Below are 17,978 nucleotides of genomic sequence, written 5' to 3'. Positions count from 1 at the left end.
TGGATGATCCACCTCACCTTTTGTATGTAGTAATATTTTGTTGTACCATAGTTTGTTTCTTAGGTTATATTGATTTATTTTGTACTACTGGATTTAGCTAGGGAAAACTAATGTTAGAAAAAATAATGTTAATGTCTACATGAAATATTTCTTCATTGTTGTTGCGTATTCATATCTCCAAGCCATGGTTAATTGGTCAAATTCAAAGCAAAATATCTACTCTTGCGGATCAATTTGGGAAACTTCCCAAGGCTACTCTTTGCATTATATACCCATTTCCTTTTAACCCATGATATATGCTAAAATGTTTCTTAATTCATGATATATGCTAAACCATTTTTTAACGCATGATATATGCTAAAATGTTACCCCATTATTGAATCCACGAGGGAAAAAATGAAACACACGAAAAAGTTGTTTTCCAGCGATTAGGGTGAAGGGCTGCCGCTCCTTTTTAGGGGGAATGTATCTGGTGCACCGGTACTTGTAGTGCTACCGGTGCATTGGACGCCATATCGCATTGTAAAATGTTTCAAAAAAATCTTGAAAAAGTCTAGCACATCGACACAACATTAAAGTATGTTGTTACAAAATTTCAAATCAAAATTCGAAACATTTCATGAGATACAAAAATGAAAATTTGACATCAATATGACAGTGGGCCAAATCTAAAGCCCAGCTTATTTTATGTAGTATTTAGTGTCAAATTTGTTATTTTTGCACCTCGAGTAATGTTTTGGATTTTGGTTTAAAATTTTGTGAAAACATACACCGATGTTGTGTGAATACGCTAACTTTTTTTTAAATTTTTTTGAACATTCTAAAATGCGCTACGGGCATCCGATAGCACCACAAGCACTGTGCAAACAGATACCCCTTTTAGGTTTTTTTTAGCTTGCTTAGATTTTATGTTTTGCTCAGAAGGACGAGACGAAGCCAACACCCTGAAGATGGAATAAGATTCTCCCCGCCTATGGCTAGTGTCATTGGAGGGCGTGTGAAGGTGTGGCTCTAGCGGATCTCATGGGATTCAGTCAATGTTTGTCTTCGGTGGATCTGCTTGAACCCAGTCTTCATTCGTCAGTGTTGGCGTATCTATAGATTGGACCCTTTCGGTTTACACTTCTTTCCATCGGCGACGGTTGTTGTTCTGATGCGCTTGTCGCTCAGAGTCTTACATGAAGACTTTTCGACTGTCTACTACAAAAGGTTTGCCCCACTCCAATGAGGGAGGGGTGATGACGGCTGCACACTTTTGGCTCGCTCTAGTGCTCGTAGTCGTCATTAGGTGGTCTATGGAGATAGACATAATTTGTTTTACTTTTGCTGTTCTTTGTACTGCCATAATGTTTGATGAATAGTAAATTGGAAGTTTTTTTTAAAACAAAAAAACCAACGAGGAAGAGAAAGACCAATAGCCTGTTAGGCTGACCTGTGGGCCACAGAACTGCTTCTTTCTAATCGCGGTCTCCTCCCGCTCAGTCTTAGCTCAGGCGCCAATCCCCCACCAAAACCTTCCTCCCGTTCCACCTCGGCCTCTCCTCTCCCATCCCCACCGCCGCCGCGCGCGCGATCCCTCCCGCCGGCGACCCGCTCCGTCAGCCTCTCCTCCCGTCGCCGTCGCGCCCCCTGAGGTAAGGCTCGCTCACCCGCGCGCTCCGATTCCTCCGCCCCCCGCGCGCGCATGCGGAACCTAACCCTAGCTCTCCTCTCTTCCTCCTCCGCCAGCTCCAGGTCCCCGCGAAGGCGCCACCCGCAGCGCAGCCACCGTCGGCCTCGTCTCGTGGTCCCTTCCATCACCGATGCATCAGGAGGTACCTATTACTGTACATGCCTTCCCCTCCCCCTAAGGCTTATGATTTTTTGCCCGATGGATTGGGTAGGATTTGCCGATCCGATTCCGCTTACTGGTGCTCTGGATTGATGACTCGATTCGATCTAGATTCTAGAATGGGGCGAGAGATCGAATTTTCGAGCTCAATTTGTCGCGGCAACCTGATCCCAAGTGTATACTGTCTGTGCTTTTGTGCATTTCGCGTTGAGAAATTTCGAGCCGTGCGGGGAAGTGGGGGATTCACAGGTTTCTAGCTGAACTACCGAGTTCAGATTGATTGGAGTGCTGCATTGCGAGATGTATAGCAAGCACTTGGGGAGAAAGGCTTACCAGTTACCACCCAATTCACGCTTTGTATATATCATTGCATAGGAACTTCGTAAGAGTGTCAAGCCATCTTACAGAAGGAACATTCAGCGCTTGTTATTTCACTATATGCATGCATGTGCAATGAACCGTACCTTGTGATCAAGCATACCGCTATTTGGCAGTTGGCACACTCCCTTGGTCTTCTGCCATCAATTTGTTTTAACTTGGCTGAACTCCCTTGGCCTTTTTAGGCTATGTGCCGGGCTTCATGTACTCTGCCTGCTGTGGGCTTTATTAATTGAAGCCGAATGCTGCTTGCGTCTTCGTTCTAAAAAATATAATCCTTGTGCCATCAATTTGTTCGGTTGACCTAGTAGAGGAATCTGATTTCAGTTATCGTGTTTCTCCAGATATGCTTCCAGGACCGCCACCACCTCTTCTTATGGGATATCCCTCTGTGCCGAGCGCGTCACCCTCAGCTGCACCGGCATCATCCATAGGTGCCAGCATCGCCATTATCGCTATCGTCATCATCGCTTCGACCTTGCTGATCTGTTGCATTAAGGTCCTTTGCCGTAGCTCCCGTCCCCCTCGCTCGTCCTGGTCGCCATTCTCTCGCCACAGCAGCATCTCCCGGAGGGCCTCATCATTAGGAGAGTCGGACAGGAAGCGTGCGGCGGCGGCGGCAGCGGCAGCTGTTCATGCTTCCCTGGGGGCCAGTGCTTCGTCTGGAAAGCATGCAGAAGGATTGGTGTTTGGGTTGAAGGTCCCTGTGCCATCTGCGCCCTCTCTACCAGAGGTGGAGCAGGTGATCTTGGGGTTGCTATCACAACCCCCCATGCTGTTGCAGCAGGGGATGTTCTGCTGCATCTGCGCCCAAGAATTTGCACCTACCGATATGATCCTGGCCCTTCCGGCGTGCTTGCATAAATTCCACGAGCGATGCATTATCCCATGGATTCGTGGCCATGCACCATACTGTTGTCCGTTCTGCGAGGCTTCCATCACCATCCCCTGCCCTGACCCTGAAAAGACGCACAGCTCAGATCACTATGATGTCAAGGCACAGACAGTGGTTGCGCCAGCTCCACCTGGAGAGGAAGTAGCAGAGGCTGTGGGGGGCTCTCATGGGTGGCTGCGCTCTTCACTGGACAGACTCTCAGGCAGCTGGAGGGGATGCTCCAGCAGTCATGCCACTGCAGTTGTAGTGCCGGTGTCCTCACGGCGTACCACGGGGAGCTGGAGAGTCAACAACTCTGACAAGGAGGACACAGAGGCTGTTGGTGGCTCTCGTGGGTGGCTGCACTCTTATCTGGCTACACTCTCGAGTGCCTGGAGTGGACGCTCAGAGAGCCATTCCACTACAATGGTGTCATCGGTGTCCTCAGAGTGCGCAACTGGAAGCCTGAGCCTGGTACTGAGTGGCTGCGGCAGTACTGATTTGTGTTCCAGGAGCTGGGATCCTGAGGCAGCTGTGCAGAAGACATAGTTCTTTGAATTTGATCGTGCCAGAAATCAGGCAAGTTTGTTACGAATACTCTTAGCTGCACCACCAAATACTTGTTTTGAAACCTGCTAGGCAATTGCCCCTTGTGCCAATTCAGTTACGCAAGACGTGTTTCCAGTTTAATGTCTGGTCTCTTCTCATTTCAAGTTCTGATCCAAGTTCTACTTTCGTCTTTGCAGGCTGAAATGCTGTCATACCTACCAAGAAGTAGAAAAGATGAAAAAAGATAGAGAAAAGTCTGTGTAGGATACAAGAAATATATCATGAAAATAGCATCATATCTCCGCATCAGAAAATAGAGATATCTGACAAAGGGTTCTGTCAACTGTATGCCGTCCACGAAAAATCAAAGGTATATATAGGTGTGATTGTGCCTGTTTTCCTCTGCATTAACTTGGACTCTACCGTTGTTTGTACCCACCGCACGATGATTTTGTGTGGTTGCGATGTTGCTATCAGAACACATTAAAACGTTTTTTTGTAAATGCTGCTTCAGTGAGTGTACTGTGTAACCAAGAATATCTCATCCATCCTGTTGATAGCCATTACTTTCCTGGTCGACGGTATGGCTTTGATATGGTAACTTTGGCCCTTCTGTAATACTTCCTCCATCCCAAAATAAGTGTCTCAACTTTGTACTATCTTTAGTACAAAGTTGTACTAAGCTTGAGACACTTATTTTGGGACGGAGTATTACTTTCCTGACGCTATAAATTTTACAGTCTCTCATGAAGATGTGTTCTACTGCTTCGTATAAACCGAATCAGCGCCCGACGCAAGGCCATCCTGAAGGGGTCCATGGTCAAGGAGGTTATGGTTCTGTATTAGCCTCCTTGGATTCTTGGTCGTTGTGGATATGTATAGGCGACTTGTTCAAGCATAGATATTAATTTGATCCTGCCGTCCAATGTATACATACATATATACATATGCGTAGCAGGCTGTCCAGATCTAAGCACACGCTCTGCAGGCTGCCCACATCACAAGACTTGTTCCTACCTAACCCATGTATATACATACATACATGACACTATGGCAGGATCTCACTATAAATACTAGCCTCCATTATTGTTTAGAGATCGCAGTTGAAGCAGCACAGCAACCAGTTCCCAAAGCTTGACAGCCAGCACGTTCCTACCAGTGTCAACACTGCTTGGTAACTCGTTTCAGTACGGTGAAAACGGAAATAGACAATGGTGGCCATTCGTGTGCTGCTCCTTGCAGGAGCTCTCTTGGCCTTTGCATGCTCACAGCATGGCGTCGCCGCCTCCGACCCCAGCCTTCTCCAGGACTTCTGTGTCGCGGACAAGGTGTCTCAAGGTAATGCCAATGCACACTGACTGATGTACTCTCATGGAATTGTAGTTAACCGATCACTCGTCTCTGACATCTTCGATGAATGCATCCAATCACCGCAGTGCGTGTCAACGGGCTGCCTTGCAAAGCTGCGAACGAAGTTGTCGCCGAGGACTTCTTCTTCTCCGGCCTCCATATGGCCGGCAACACGGCCAACAAGCAGGGCTCGGCGGTGACCGCCGTCAACGTCGCGCAGATCAGCGGGCTCAACACCATGGGCATCTCCCTCGTCCGCATTGACTATGCGCCAAATGGCCTCAACCCTCCTCACACCCACCCGCGCTCCACCGAGATCTTGACCGTGCTAGAGGGTTGCCTCCACGTCGGCTTCGTGACCTCGAACCCTGAGAACAGACACTTCACCAAGGTTCTCGCCAAGGGAGATGTGTTTGTGTTCCCCAAGGGCCTCGTCCATTACCAGTTCAATAATGGGAATACTCATGCGGTGGCCATCGCGGCGCTGAGCAGCCAGAACCCTGGAGTGATCACGGTAGCCAACGCAGTGTTTGGATCGGAGCCTGCCATCTCAGATGATGTTATTACCAAGGCCTTCCAGGTGGAGAAGAACACGGTAGATTGGATCCAAGCACAGTTCTAAAAAGTCTTGTGTTGCGGCGTTTGTTTGTTTGTTTGTTGAAGTACTATTTTATCTTTAGCTTCATTTGGATTGCATTGCATGTTCTTCATAAGTATTGTAAGTTGAGGATTTTTAATCCTCATGTGTATGTTCTTTACCTATGTAACATTGATGTATTGTGGTACACACCTCTATTTGTTTATTGCAAAGGCAAATTATTTGTTAAATTTGTCATTATTTTTCTGCCGCTGTTTCGTGTACTTTACACTGCCCACATGTACTTGTGGGACCTCACAAATCCAAGTGTGTGTGTACATGCAAGCTTAAACTGAGTCTCGTTAGCAATAAGCGTGTGTAGATGAGGGAAGCTGTGAACATGGCAAGTTTGGTCAGGGCGCGGATTTTTTTTTTAGGGCATTCAGGGCGCTGATTTTTTTTGGACAATCAGGGCGCTGTTTTTTTTAGGGCAGTTTTTACAATCAGGGAGCTGATGTGTCTCGCCCGCAGCAGGATACAAGCACGTCTCGCCTCAAGGACGCCCTAAACAGGTTGGCCCATAATCGAGCAGGTACATGTACAGTTTTTGTTATTTTTGCCTTTTTTTCTTCTTCTTTTATTTTTTTAGAATTTTTATAAATACATATATTTCAGAAATCTAAATGTATTTATATTTTAAAAAAATGTTCACTGTGAATTTGAAAAATATTAACACGATCTAAATTTTTTGTTAGTGTAATCACAAAAATTGTTGATACCACTAAAAATATTCATGACATTCAAAACATGTTCACACATTTCAAAATAATGTACGTGATATTTATGAAAAATGGTAAATAATGTAAAAAGATGTTCGTGTAATCTATAATACCTAAATAGTTCATCCTCACTATATTATTTCTCTTGACATGCAGCCTATCTACATCATCAAATAGTCTCACATGCAAAAATAGTTTTCCCCTCTCACTAACCTTCGTTGATCCAGAATCCAAAAGCCACATATCTCTGAAGTGCATCTTCTCCACTATTTATATATAAAACGGGGCGAAAGCCTTTTTCGGTAATCTTCTCCACCGTAATTAATTTCCCACCAACCTCCCATTATCCTCCAAAGTAAGGAAACGGATCGAACCAGTAACCGATGAATAGTTGCTGCCCGATTCAGCACCTGTGGATCTTCGGTTCCACCTTTGCTATATATATACTACGGCTCCCCAGTGGGCCTGGCCTGGTTGTGTTCAAGCAGGAACCTAGGAGAAGTAGGTCGGGACTCCAGAGGATTCCACGGGAGCAATTCTTGCTGCAGCCCCTCTGCTTCTCATGGAGCACCACATTACGACCTCATCTTACAGGAGGTGGCACTCCATCGGAAGCACCAGCGAGGCATATATACACTTAGCGGGCTACATGTCACGAGAAAAGGGCACGCCAGTCGCCAATGGCCCCTCGCCGCCGAACTCAACCACAAGGAGCTCCCTGAACACCACGAGATTCACAACAAAGACCTGTGTCAGTTTTGGTAATCTTATCCTAATTCTCCAAATTTATGTACCTTTCCTTTCTCTTTGTCACGTCCATGACAACCTGATATTTCTAAATCCATTCATGTGGGATAGCAGGAGCAACCGTCATGTCACCATCTGGTCCATGCACTAATATATTGTGTTTTGCTAGATCTTTACTTTTTTTTAGAAAAGGAGGATGACCCCCGGCCTCTGCATCTGGGCGATGCATACGGCCACTTTATTAATTATTCTGATAAGACCTTACAAAGTGATACAACAGTCAGACTAAAGCCACTGTCTATGCAACAACTGTCACTACTCCTATCCAATTGATGAAGGGGCGCTGATAGTCTGGGCCTAATACCAAACAGACATCGCAGCCAAACCTAAACATCTAAGACCTGAGGTCCCAACCCGGACGCCTGCCGGGTATGGGGTACCTACCAGTCCGGCGCACTCCTCAACCAGGACGCCTGCTGGGTATGAGGCCGCCGCAGCCACCTGCCTCCAATCCATCTTCAGTGTGTACTGCTGCACCACCTTGCCCGGCCTCTCTGCCATCGACGCCACCACGGCGCCTGATAACGGCACCCTCCTGCGCGAGTCCCTTGCCAAACATCGGCTGCCGAGTCTTCACCGCGCCACGCCGCCGAGAAACGCCACCATTAATGTGCAGGATGAAGCACCGCTCCACCAATTATTCTGTCCACTGGTCCCTCGAGCCCGTGTACAACTCCAAGAATGACGCCACAAGAGGAAAACGACACAATAATGCCGCCGTCATCCGATCTACTGATTTAGGGTTTCCCCTGAAGGTAGCAGATAGTGGCCTGGAACTTCTCAGCAGCGATGCCTTCAACAAGGGAATGACACCGAAAAGTGCCGCCATCGCCGGCCTCGGCAGCAGCCGCGAGCAGGTCTTCACCTAGATCTGTTCCAATGCCCACTATCAAGCGTCTTGTGCACGGATCGTCCACCACCGCGGCCGCTGCATCGCCCGTCGCGAGACCACAACCACCGACACAACCTCCGCCGTCCGGGGCCGCCGCCCCGGGATCCAGCCCTCGCTGGCCGCCAGAGCGAAACCAACGAGCCCCATAAATGGCGGCGCAGCCACATACCGCGCCGCGAGAACGCCACCATAGCGTCGTCGCGCCGACCGCACGCCGCCGCCAGGAGCGCCCGCTGCCACGCCGCCGTGCCCCACGCTAGCCCAGCGCCTTCCATCGATCTGGCCGTCCCGTGCCAGCCAAGCGATGAAGGGGAGAGGCGTCCCACCGCCGCCCACGCCAGGCAGGCTTCGCCGGCCTGCGTGCCTGGGCGGCGACGAGGGGACTGGAGGAAACGGGGGGACGGGAGCCGGCGGCGGCGGGAGGCTCCCCTGTCGCCCGCGGGAGCGGCAGAGGAGGTCGATCCACTTTTTACCTTCCGTGCAGCCAGTCCCTCGACACACCACCCCTGTGTCGCTCTCATGTCCCAAGGTGCCCAACATCGACTTTCCTACTCGTGGGTCGCAGTGTTTCGTGCCATCTCAGTCTCAAATGATCATTAGTAGCCTGTTTGGCCTGTACTATTTAAATGCTCACTGTTCCTTGCATAATATCGCTTTTGGGCCTTTGGGAGTCCAGTCACTATTGCATTTATGTTTGTTTGGTTATGGGCATGTCCAATTGTTATAGCACTGTCTGCCAACAATCTATTCTCTGATTTATTTGTGTACAAGTTCATTCATTAATGTCATAGGTACGTTTGCTGTTTGTATCGTATTGTGTTTGCTTCTTAGCAGATGACAAACACCTACAGAGATATTGTTGGCAGACAGTGATTTTATTTGTTTTTGTATTTCCTTGCTGACCAAAAATTGTGTTCACAAGAAAGCACTTAGTGTTTATTTTCGAGAGAGAAAAAAACACTTAGTGTTTTTGTGTGTGTGCGTGTGTGTGTGTCTGTTTCCTGAACTCACATGTATACCTCACGGACAAAGGCATGAAGTAGAATGAATACGCTTGCTGTGTTGTATGAGTGAAAATGATACATTCATTTGGTATCACCTCCCATTTTTTGTAGTTGTGGGACGCCAGTATTTTCAAACTAAACATACGTTTTTTCTTCAAATGGAACCCATTCTTCATATTTCTTTATTTGTAAAAATATATTTATAGCAATGAACAATTTTTCTAATTAGCTTTCAATGGTTCATACCTGTTTTCAAGCATACATACCGCAGCAACGCGCGGGGTGTTATCTAGTTAAAAAAAGTTTCGCACCATTTAAAAAGATGTAAGTTATATATTTTTAAATTCATGCATTTCAATAAAATGTTTGTGACATTTTTAAAAACAGTATTTATACAATGTAAAAAAAATGTTCACATAGTTTTAAAAAATTTGTATCATTGAAACAAAATAACATGCATTTGAATTTTTTAACACGTATTTTTTTAAACAAGCATTTTGAAAAAATATAATCATGTATTTGAAAAATGATAAGCATGCAGTACAAAAATGTTTTATATGTATTCCAATAAATGTAGAATGTGTATGAAAAAATAGATATCAAAATATATATTTTTACAAAATGTTAAGTATGTATTTGAAATATGTAAACATGCAAAATAATGTTCCTGATGTAACGAAAAATGTACAATGTGAATGTGTTGAATAAAAATGAAAATAAAATAGATTTTTTTTTGAAGAAAGCCGATGAAAACCATGGAAAAACAAAGAATACCATATAGAGGAAAAAGAATGAAAAATAAAGAAACCCAGAGAAGAACAAAGAAAACCACTGCAAACAGTGAAAAAACAATAAAATACCACACAGAAAAACTCATGACGCTGGCACATTAATGGGCCGGCCAGTAGCGCGCCTGCCGGAGGCAAGACAGTGCTCCCTGTCGCAATGTAGCTGCGGTGTGCACGTCGCTGATGTGATTAGCGCGCCAACGGAAAGGAAAGATGGGGGAGGATCTGTGCAGGCTGTTGGCAAATGAATCATTTGTGCCGGAGGAGGCTGGCAAAAACAATCCACGGGTCGTTCGATGTAAATGGCATAATTAATGTGTCCAAATCTTTTTGTGCGTTGGAAATATGGCCAAATCTTATGGTCTTGAAATTTTTTGGCCTAAAAATAGTGCAAGATATTAGCAGTGTTAACACTAGAGCTCTGTCTTCTTCTTAATATGTGGGAGCTGGTGACACCCATATAAATGTGCGATGAATTTGCAAATACACTCCCTCTGTCTTACATTATGGGAAGGAGGGAGCAGTAGTTAATCAAACAAGTAACAGGCTAATAGCACGTTTATATCGATTCAGTCAATCCCAATCACCATCTGTACCCATCTCCTCTCCTCCCCTCGATGGATCTCAGAGCTTGTAGCTGCGCATGAAGTCGCGGAACGCGACGCTCCCGTACCTCGCCGGGCTGCCCTCTCCGACGAGCTCCTTGGCGGGCCCCACCACGCAGTCCATGGTTGGCATGATGAAGGCCGCCACCGACGTCCTCCCCACGGCGACGTTGGCCACGGCCCGGTGCTCCACGCTCCGGAGCAGCCCGTTGGTGGCGATCTCCAGCTGCTGGCCGCAGTTGATGACGAGCGCCTCCGGGATGGGCTCGACGTCGATCCACCCGCCGTTGTACGACACCTGGAGGCCGCACACGTACCCGGGCTGGAGCAGCACGGTGATGAGGTTCCTGTCGCAGTGCGGCGGCAGGCCGAGGGTGACGCCCGGGTCGGGGCACGCCGGGTAGTGGTTGGCGTTGAGGATCACCTCGCCGCCGCTCAGGTCGCCCTCGAAGTAGTCCGGCGGGAGCCCGATCCCCTCGCAGAGGAGGCGGAGGAGCTCCATGCCGACGCTGCGGGCCGGGACGATGAAGTCCTCGAGGGCGGGCCGGAAAGCGGCCGGCTTCTCGGGCCAGCCGGGCTTGGTGCTCTCCACGGGGTGGCAGGCGAGGCGGAGACAGTGGCGCCAGTAGGTCTGGCCGCCGGACACGCACATGGTACTGGAGAAGAGCCGGTTGGTTCGCTCCGTGTCCTCCGACTCCGAGTACAAGGCCGCCTTGTCCGCCGCGGGAAGGCGGAAGAACTCGCCGCACGCCGTCCCCAGTTCACGCATGGTCCGCTCCGGCACCCCGTGGTTGACCACCTGGAAGAAGCCGAACTCCTTGCCGGCGCGGAGCACGGCCCGGCGGACCTCGTCGCGGCCGCCCGAGAGGTCGATGACGGGCAGCGACACGGGCACGGGTGGCGCCGGCGGTAGGAGGAACGGGAACCGCCCCGGGACCGTCTCGTGATCGTGAGACGCCACCGCCGAGGACAGCAGCTTCTCCATCGCCACAAACCGTCACGAGCTCCGACTCGGCCGGTCCGAGCTAGCTGAGTTGAGCTGCACCTGCGATTTCCATGGCCATAAATAGATGAGCTGCATGCGCCTGGGGTTTGGAAGTGGAACCGGAAGCAACGTCGCACTCCACTGAGATCGCTGCTGGCGCCGAAAGACGCGCGCGCGATAAACTGGCATTTTAGCGCGCGGGGGACATTTTCGCGTGCTCCAGCGGAGGCAGGAAACTAGCGCGCGGGGAAAAGGCAGCAGCTCGCGCGCTAGATTTGGCGCGCCGCGTCCGGCGCGCCTATAAAATTGCAGCGCCCTGGAGGCCGCTCTCTCGTCGCTCCCTCTACCACTTTCTCTCCTCACCGCCGACACACCACCACCGCGCCACCATGCCGCCTCGCCGCCGGGGAGTTTCGGGCTACCGCGGCGTCCGCGTGCGTCCGTCCGGCACCTACTCTGCCGAGATTCGGTTGGGCGGCGTGCGCCTCGGCCTCGGAACCTTCGACACCGCCCAGGATGCCGCCCGCGCGTACGACGCTGCAGCGTGGCGCCTCCGGCGGTCCCGTTGGGACATGAGCTTGACGGATGTGGCAACGCGAGAGCGGGCACAGGAGTTGGCGCCTCCCCCGCGGCTTATCACCGACGAGGATCGTCGCGAGAACTGGAGGCGGGAGTGTCGTCTCAGCCTGGCCGAGATGGATGAGGAAGCCATGGCGCTGTGGCGCCAACGCTTCCCGCAAGACATCATCAACGAGGAATAGTTCTTCGCCGTGAAGAGGGCGGAGAGGGAGGAGAGGAGGGAGGAGTGAGCCGCCTATCGCGAGGACAAGCAAACGCGGAAGGCGGTCGCTAAATTCAACATCGCGCTAGGAGATGCGTCGTCCTGGGACTCCAGCGACGAGCGGTTCCTTGACGCCTACACTCAGACATCGGAGGAGGACATCACCGAGGCAGAGTTTGAGTCGGAGAATGACGAGTAGTAGTAGTTTTTCGTTTTATCTATCTATCATAGGAGAAGACTATGAACTATCTATGCACTATTTTGTATCGTAGAAGCAGGCTATGTGACGAACTATCTCACATTTGTACTATCGGAACCAAATGTGTATCGAATCGTAGTTCACATAGTATGCGTCAAGGGAAAAAAATGAAATATAGCGCGTCTGCTGGAGCGGCTCGGGCGCGCTTTATTTTGCGGCGGCAACTGGAGCCAACGCACCGCCGCGCGCGAAAGCTGGCTCACCCGGCGCTATATTCTGACTTTTAACGCGCCGCGCGTTGGGCGGCTGTTGGAGATGCTCTCAGGCAGAAACCCAAACACCAGCTGTGAATGCGCAATCAGCAAAGACGTGGTGAGCGGATTCGAGGCCAATTCTGCAGAGGGGGCAGACCGGGTCATGGGGCATTTGAAAGAAGGAGCGGATTCGAGGCCAATTCTGCAAAGGGGGCGGAACGGATGGATGGATGTGTCATGTCGCGTATATCTTGGTGTCGGTGCAACGCCACGCAACGCAACATGCACACGATTGCTCTGTCTCCTCCGTGTTGGTCGTCCAAGTAAACCATATATACAAAAATGCTCACTTCAGGTCCATGACGTTGCTAGGAGTAGAATTATTGCTGCAAACAGAGAAATGTATCCCCCGCAAAAAAGGAAAGAGAGAAATGTAGCTACAAAAGCGACTCATAAACATCCTCGTAGAAGAGAGTCCACAAATTTGCACCTGTCTCAAACAATTGTTCCAATTCAAAAAAGTGGGTGAGGCCTTGTGGTGGATCCTTGTGGCGGCGGATCTTGGGATCCCACTCCCAGGGACGTTACAGGATGCGCGTGGCGGCTGGAGCTTCCTCTGGCGTCGACGATGCTGGATGCGAGATCGCGGGGCGGCTGTTGCAGTTGCATGGGCGACGATAGCGGCTGGCACGACGGTGGGTGCTCCCTGTACTGCTCGGAATCGGGGTGGCGGCCCCTCTTCATCGACGGCGGCGGACTCCAGGGTTGTGTGGGTGACTCGGAGTCTGGATCTCGAGGTGGCGACGGCCTTTCTGAGGCTGGTGGCGGTATGGGACGTCCCCTTCATCAACAGATCGGATTTGATGCGGCTCGGCAGGTGACACATGCGTCTCTTTCGGTGTTGTCGAGTAGTGCATGTCGCCGGCAGGTGAAGGCATCGGTGGATGCGCTACCGGTGGATGCTACGCACGACGTCTTATACGAAGACGTCAAATCATGTCTGCTACCGGCAGGTGATGCACGGTGGCTCTGGCGGAGGTGCCATGTTTAACCTGTAGTTCTTGGATCAAAGGTTGTGCGACAGTTGCGGGAGGCAGGTGGTATGGGGCGTCTTTGTCTTCCGTTGTCTTCTCCAGAGGTATCCGACTTTCGAGGAGTCGTTAGACAGATAAGGGTAGATGGTACATACGGCTTCAACGATGAGTTTATGCACTCTGGTGGAAACACATGATCTCTGCGTCGTGTCTTTGCTAAAGGCGGTGGATTGAAGCTTTGCTTTGGGGATGAGAATCCGGAGGTCAACCTTGTGGTGGACTGTCATCATCGGCGTACGTGCGGCGATTCCTTCTTGAAGGTGTAGCCTGTGAGTTGTGTATTTTTCGTTTCTGATGTGTCTTGTAACATAGGGTTAGTGGCTATCTGAGGGAGTTACTGTCGCGAGGTATACGGCCTTAGGGTTTGTTTTTCGCTTTATCTTCGGGTTGAGATCGTTTGGCTGCTGGATTTTGCTTTATTAATAATATATGGCTGCATGCATCGTTCTGATTCTGATGCAGAAGCCCGGGTTATCCTCCTCCAAAAAAACAAAAAAGTGGGTGAGGCATGGTTTCCATTCACACAGAAAAAAATAAATGCACATTTTTACTAGATTGTTTTGATTTTACTGTTCATCAGGTGCATTTGACTTCAGATTCATGGACTTTCGTACTCTCTTCTACTTCTTTGCTCATTGAGAGTCGTGGTTAGTTTCCTTAACCACCACTTACATGCAAAGACAAATCAACATCTTTCACACTACCCTTCCTTCCCCTTCATTTCCTATCTTTTCGTCCGCCCTTTATCTAACAAATTGCCATTACTTCAAAAATCTGTGATATGAACTTACAACTGTTTTTTGGCACCTTTTTAAACTTTAGGAAATCTATGTAATAGTCATCACATATTGCGAGAAAATGATAGTATATTATATGCCTGATATACAAATGAACTAAATGGATGGAAGAGATGGCGGAGTATTAAGTAAATGAATACAAAAGCTAATAAGTGCAATCATGTGGAAAAAATCATACATGTATTGAACAATGATTATTTTTCAGAAATGATAAAAATCTGAACATCAGATTTTTTACCATGGCAAATTAAACATTTTAAGGCACTTTTAGTTGATGTGAGAATGGCAAGTTTAGTTCGCGTGGATGACAATTTCCAAACAAAAAAACTGGTGAGGGATTTTCCATGCTTGCCAACTAAACTTGCCATGGTCAACAAATATAAATTGCCACAAAAAAGTTCGATTTCCCGTGGCACTAGTAGGAAAAGGGGCTTTTACCCCGATTTGTAAGGGCCTTTTGTCCCGGTTCTCGAACCGGGACTAAAGGGTCGTTACTAATGCCTCCCCCCTTTAGTCCCGGTTCCTACACGAACCGGGACAGAAGGTCCTCCACGTGGCCGCTGCTGCCAGCCCAGGCAGGGGGCCTTTGGTCCCGGTTGGTGGCATCAACCGGGACAAATAGGCAGGGCCTTTTGTCCCGGTTGGTGTCACCAACCGGGACCAATAGGCATCCACGCGTCAGCAGCTGGCAGTAGCTGAGGTTTTTGTTTTTTTTGAAAGGGGGTGGTTTAGGGGTTTTGGGGGGTTAATTTAGGTGTTTCATATATTGTGTTAGCTAGCTAATTAATAGAGAGAAGTGTCCTCTCTTATCTCCGTGCTTGGTCGACGCTACGTATTATATACGTATGGAGAGAGTAGACACGCTAGCTAGTAATCAAATGAAGGAAACAGAAGATCGTCATGAACATATGCATACAGAGAGAAGTGATATCGACCACCTCTCCTTCTCCGAGATATTGGTCGAACAACAAGTTCTCGTATATCTATCCGACACTACCGGCTACATATATACAATAATTATCTCTTACAATACAATCTCCTAATTAAATTGTAGGAACACAGGGTCCACATAGTATTCTCCGTTTTCAGCGATCACGTGGTCAAGGAAGAATGCCGCCAATTCCTCTTGAATTCCTCGCATACGATCTTCTGCTAGGAGTTCATCCCGCTTCCGAAACATCTAATTTGAAGAAGGGGGTCAATACATATATATATGAATAAATGAAACTCAACACAAATGATGGTAATAAAATAAAATTGTGAATATTATTGCTTACGCACTTCATATTGTTCTTCAGTGTAGCCCCGCTCACAGGTCGTGTAGCGGATGGACTCGCAAACGTAGTATCCACAGTAATTATTCCCGGGTTCCTGCCACAACCACTTTACAAGAAATAGAGGTCAATCTAACTGATAAGCAAGCATGCTAAATGGTATTGATGAAACTAGCGCTTGAATCACTAGGAGATGCGCGGAACATGCTACTATAGTACTTACTTTCGGGTGATTAAATTGCAGCTTCTTCGGCAGTCCCGGAGCTTTTGAGGTGAATTTTCTCCAAACCCTGCCAGACAAAGAAAACAATTACTTGATATCAGGAAATGAACAAAGTTGCTGATATGGTGGATAATGATCGATTTAACTTACTTCTCGAGCATTTGAGTCATGTTCGCATAGTCCTGGGGATCTTTTCGTCTCGAGTCTAAGACGGTTACTACTCCCTGCTCAAGCTTAATCTCTAGGAGAATATAGTGGAAGCTGCGCATGCATGCATAAGTCATCAATTACATTACCATAACCTGGACTAATAAGGGAAACCGAATATGCACAAGACAGTAACACTCACTTGAAGTTGTAAGGAAAGAGTATTATATCTTTGTTTTGATTTAATACCAACGATTGTAGCAAGTTGGCCTCGGCTTCTTTGGGATGTTTTTCAACCGTATATGCATCTATGAGATTTGTGTTAATGAACCCAATATCACCGATTTGTCTTTTCTTCAATTCGGCGATCTTCAATCTGCATAATATAGTGAGGATAAGTATAAATACATGCAATGAAAGAGCTGACCTATATAGAGAGACTTAATGACAGAAGTAGTACTACTTACAGACAGTAGCAAGTGATCGTTGTTTTATCGAGGGCCTTTTGATTGTAAAACTGGAAGAAATCCTCAAATGGAACATTCAGCAGATCAATTCCAACGAGGTCATGCTCCGGTTTAACTCTCAGCGTCAAAGTAGCCATCCCATCAGACTCTCTGCAGGTTTTCATGTACCAATCATGTAGTCTTCGCATCATCGTTGATAGAGATCTTTCATCTTTGACGAGAGGCTTCCCGTAATGGTATTTGTGTTCGTCCACCTCCATGATTTCATAATGTACATCGTCGGGCAGGTAATCTCCAAGATTGCTATAACCGGGCACCATACTCGGATCATTAGCGACGATGTCTTTTGACACCTTGAGCGGGGGCACGATTGGTTCGCTTGTTCGCCGAGCTGGGCAATTTTTTTCCCAGCTCGTCGTTCTTTAACCTTTTATCACTGACAGTACTTCCCGACCGCTCCGCTTCGGCATATGTCTTTGCAAGAATGCGCTCATAGTTGCCTCTCGGCGGAGACTTTGGTGGTTTTGTCAGGGCAGCCAGAGTGCGCTTTGCTTTCACCGGATCTACCTTCTCCTCCGGAGGTGGATGTTTCTTTGCTTTCACCCCTTCAAAGAAGTTCTTCACTTCGGCTCGCACGATCTTCGCGTTCTCCTCCTCGGTCCTCTCGTATGGTAACTTCTCTGGAGTCTTCAAAGAAGGACCGAATCTGTATTGCCTCCCGCCTCTGGCAGCTGTACTGCTAGACGCCGGCAGAGCAGACGGAGCGGCTGCGGCTGTCTTCTTTCCTTGCTTACGAGGCGGAGGAGAAGGACTATGACGCGCCGGAGCAGCCGCAGCGGCGGCGGGTCTCTTCCGCCCTTGCTGACGAGGCGGAGAAGGAGGAGGCTGGCTGCTCTGGCGCGCCGGCGCTGGCGGAGAAGGAGGCGGAGTGCCGTCACGCGCCGGAGAAGGAGGCTGAGTGCCCTGATCACTCGCCGAAGGAGGAGGCGGAGGAGGAGGCGGAGTGCCCTTACTCGCCGGAGCCGTCCAGTTCGGAAGCTTGATGAGCTCCTTCCGCCATAGGCATGGAGTCTTCAGAGCAGAACCCAGCCGAATCTCCCCTTCACCGGTAGGGTGGTCAAGCTGGAGCTCCTCAAATCCCTCCGTTATTTTATCCACCATCACCCTAGCATATCCTTCTGGAATCGGCCGGCAGTGGTAGGTTGCGCCGGGTTCAGGAGGTAAAACAGAGCCAACAGCCGCCTTGACTTTGAAGTTCTGCCATTCCGCCATAAGGTGGCAATGTTGAGACTCCATGATAGCATCCACGGGGTAGCTAGCAGG

The 17,978-nt window shown here is 48.8% G+C and overlaps 2 protein-coding genes across 3 annotated transcripts; one reads left to right on the top strand and one right to left on the bottom strand.

Moving 5' to 3' along the window:
* Positions 1 to 1,474: 1,474 nt before the first annotated feature.
* On the top strand, positions 1,475 to 5,787 carry LOC123143124 (putative germin-like protein 2-2). Of its 2 annotated transcripts, none has more exons than XM_044561956.1 (4): positions 1,475 to 1,634; positions 1,729 to 1,814; positions 3,830 to 4,970; positions 5,069 to 5,787. In XM_044561956.1, the coding sequence occupies exons 3-4, from the start codon at positions 4,844 to 4,846 to the stop codon at positions 5,602 to 5,604; spliced, it is 663 nt and encodes a 220-aa protein (XP_044417891.1). In that variant the 5' UTR covers positions 1,475 to 1,634; positions 1,729 to 1,814; positions 3,830 to 4,843; the 3' UTR covers positions 5,605 to 5,787. The 2 variants fall into 2 exon arrangements, with proteins under 2 accessions (XP_044417891.1, XP_044417890.1); XM_044561955.1 differs by lacking the exon at positions 5,069 to 5,787 and adding an exon at positions 2,554 to 3,662 and having other exon boundaries at positions 1,476 to 1,634; positions 3,830 to 4,233.
* A 4,449-nt stretch (positions 5,788 to 10,236) lies between these two features.
* On the bottom strand, positions 10,237 to 11,569 carry LOC123140815 (2'-deoxymugineic-acid 2'-dioxygenase). The gene has a single exon (XM_044560095.1). The coding sequence runs from the start codon at positions 11,417 to 11,419 to the stop codon at positions 10,454 to 10,456; it is 966 nt and encodes a 321-aa protein (XP_044416030.1). The 5' UTR covers positions 11,420 to 11,569; the 3' UTR covers positions 10,237 to 10,453.
* Positions 11,570 to 17,978: the final 6,409 nt, after the last annotated feature.

Source organism: Triticum aestivum, chromosome 6D, assembly GCF_018294505.1.
Source record: "Triticum aestivum cultivar Chinese Spring chromosome 6D, IWGSC CS RefSeq v2.1, whole genome shotgun sequence".
Taxonomy (NCBI): Eukaryota; Viridiplantae; Streptophyta; class Magnoliopsida; order Poales; family Poaceae; genus Triticum; species Triticum aestivum.
This window is presented reverse-complemented; position numbering and strand designations above follow the sequence as displayed.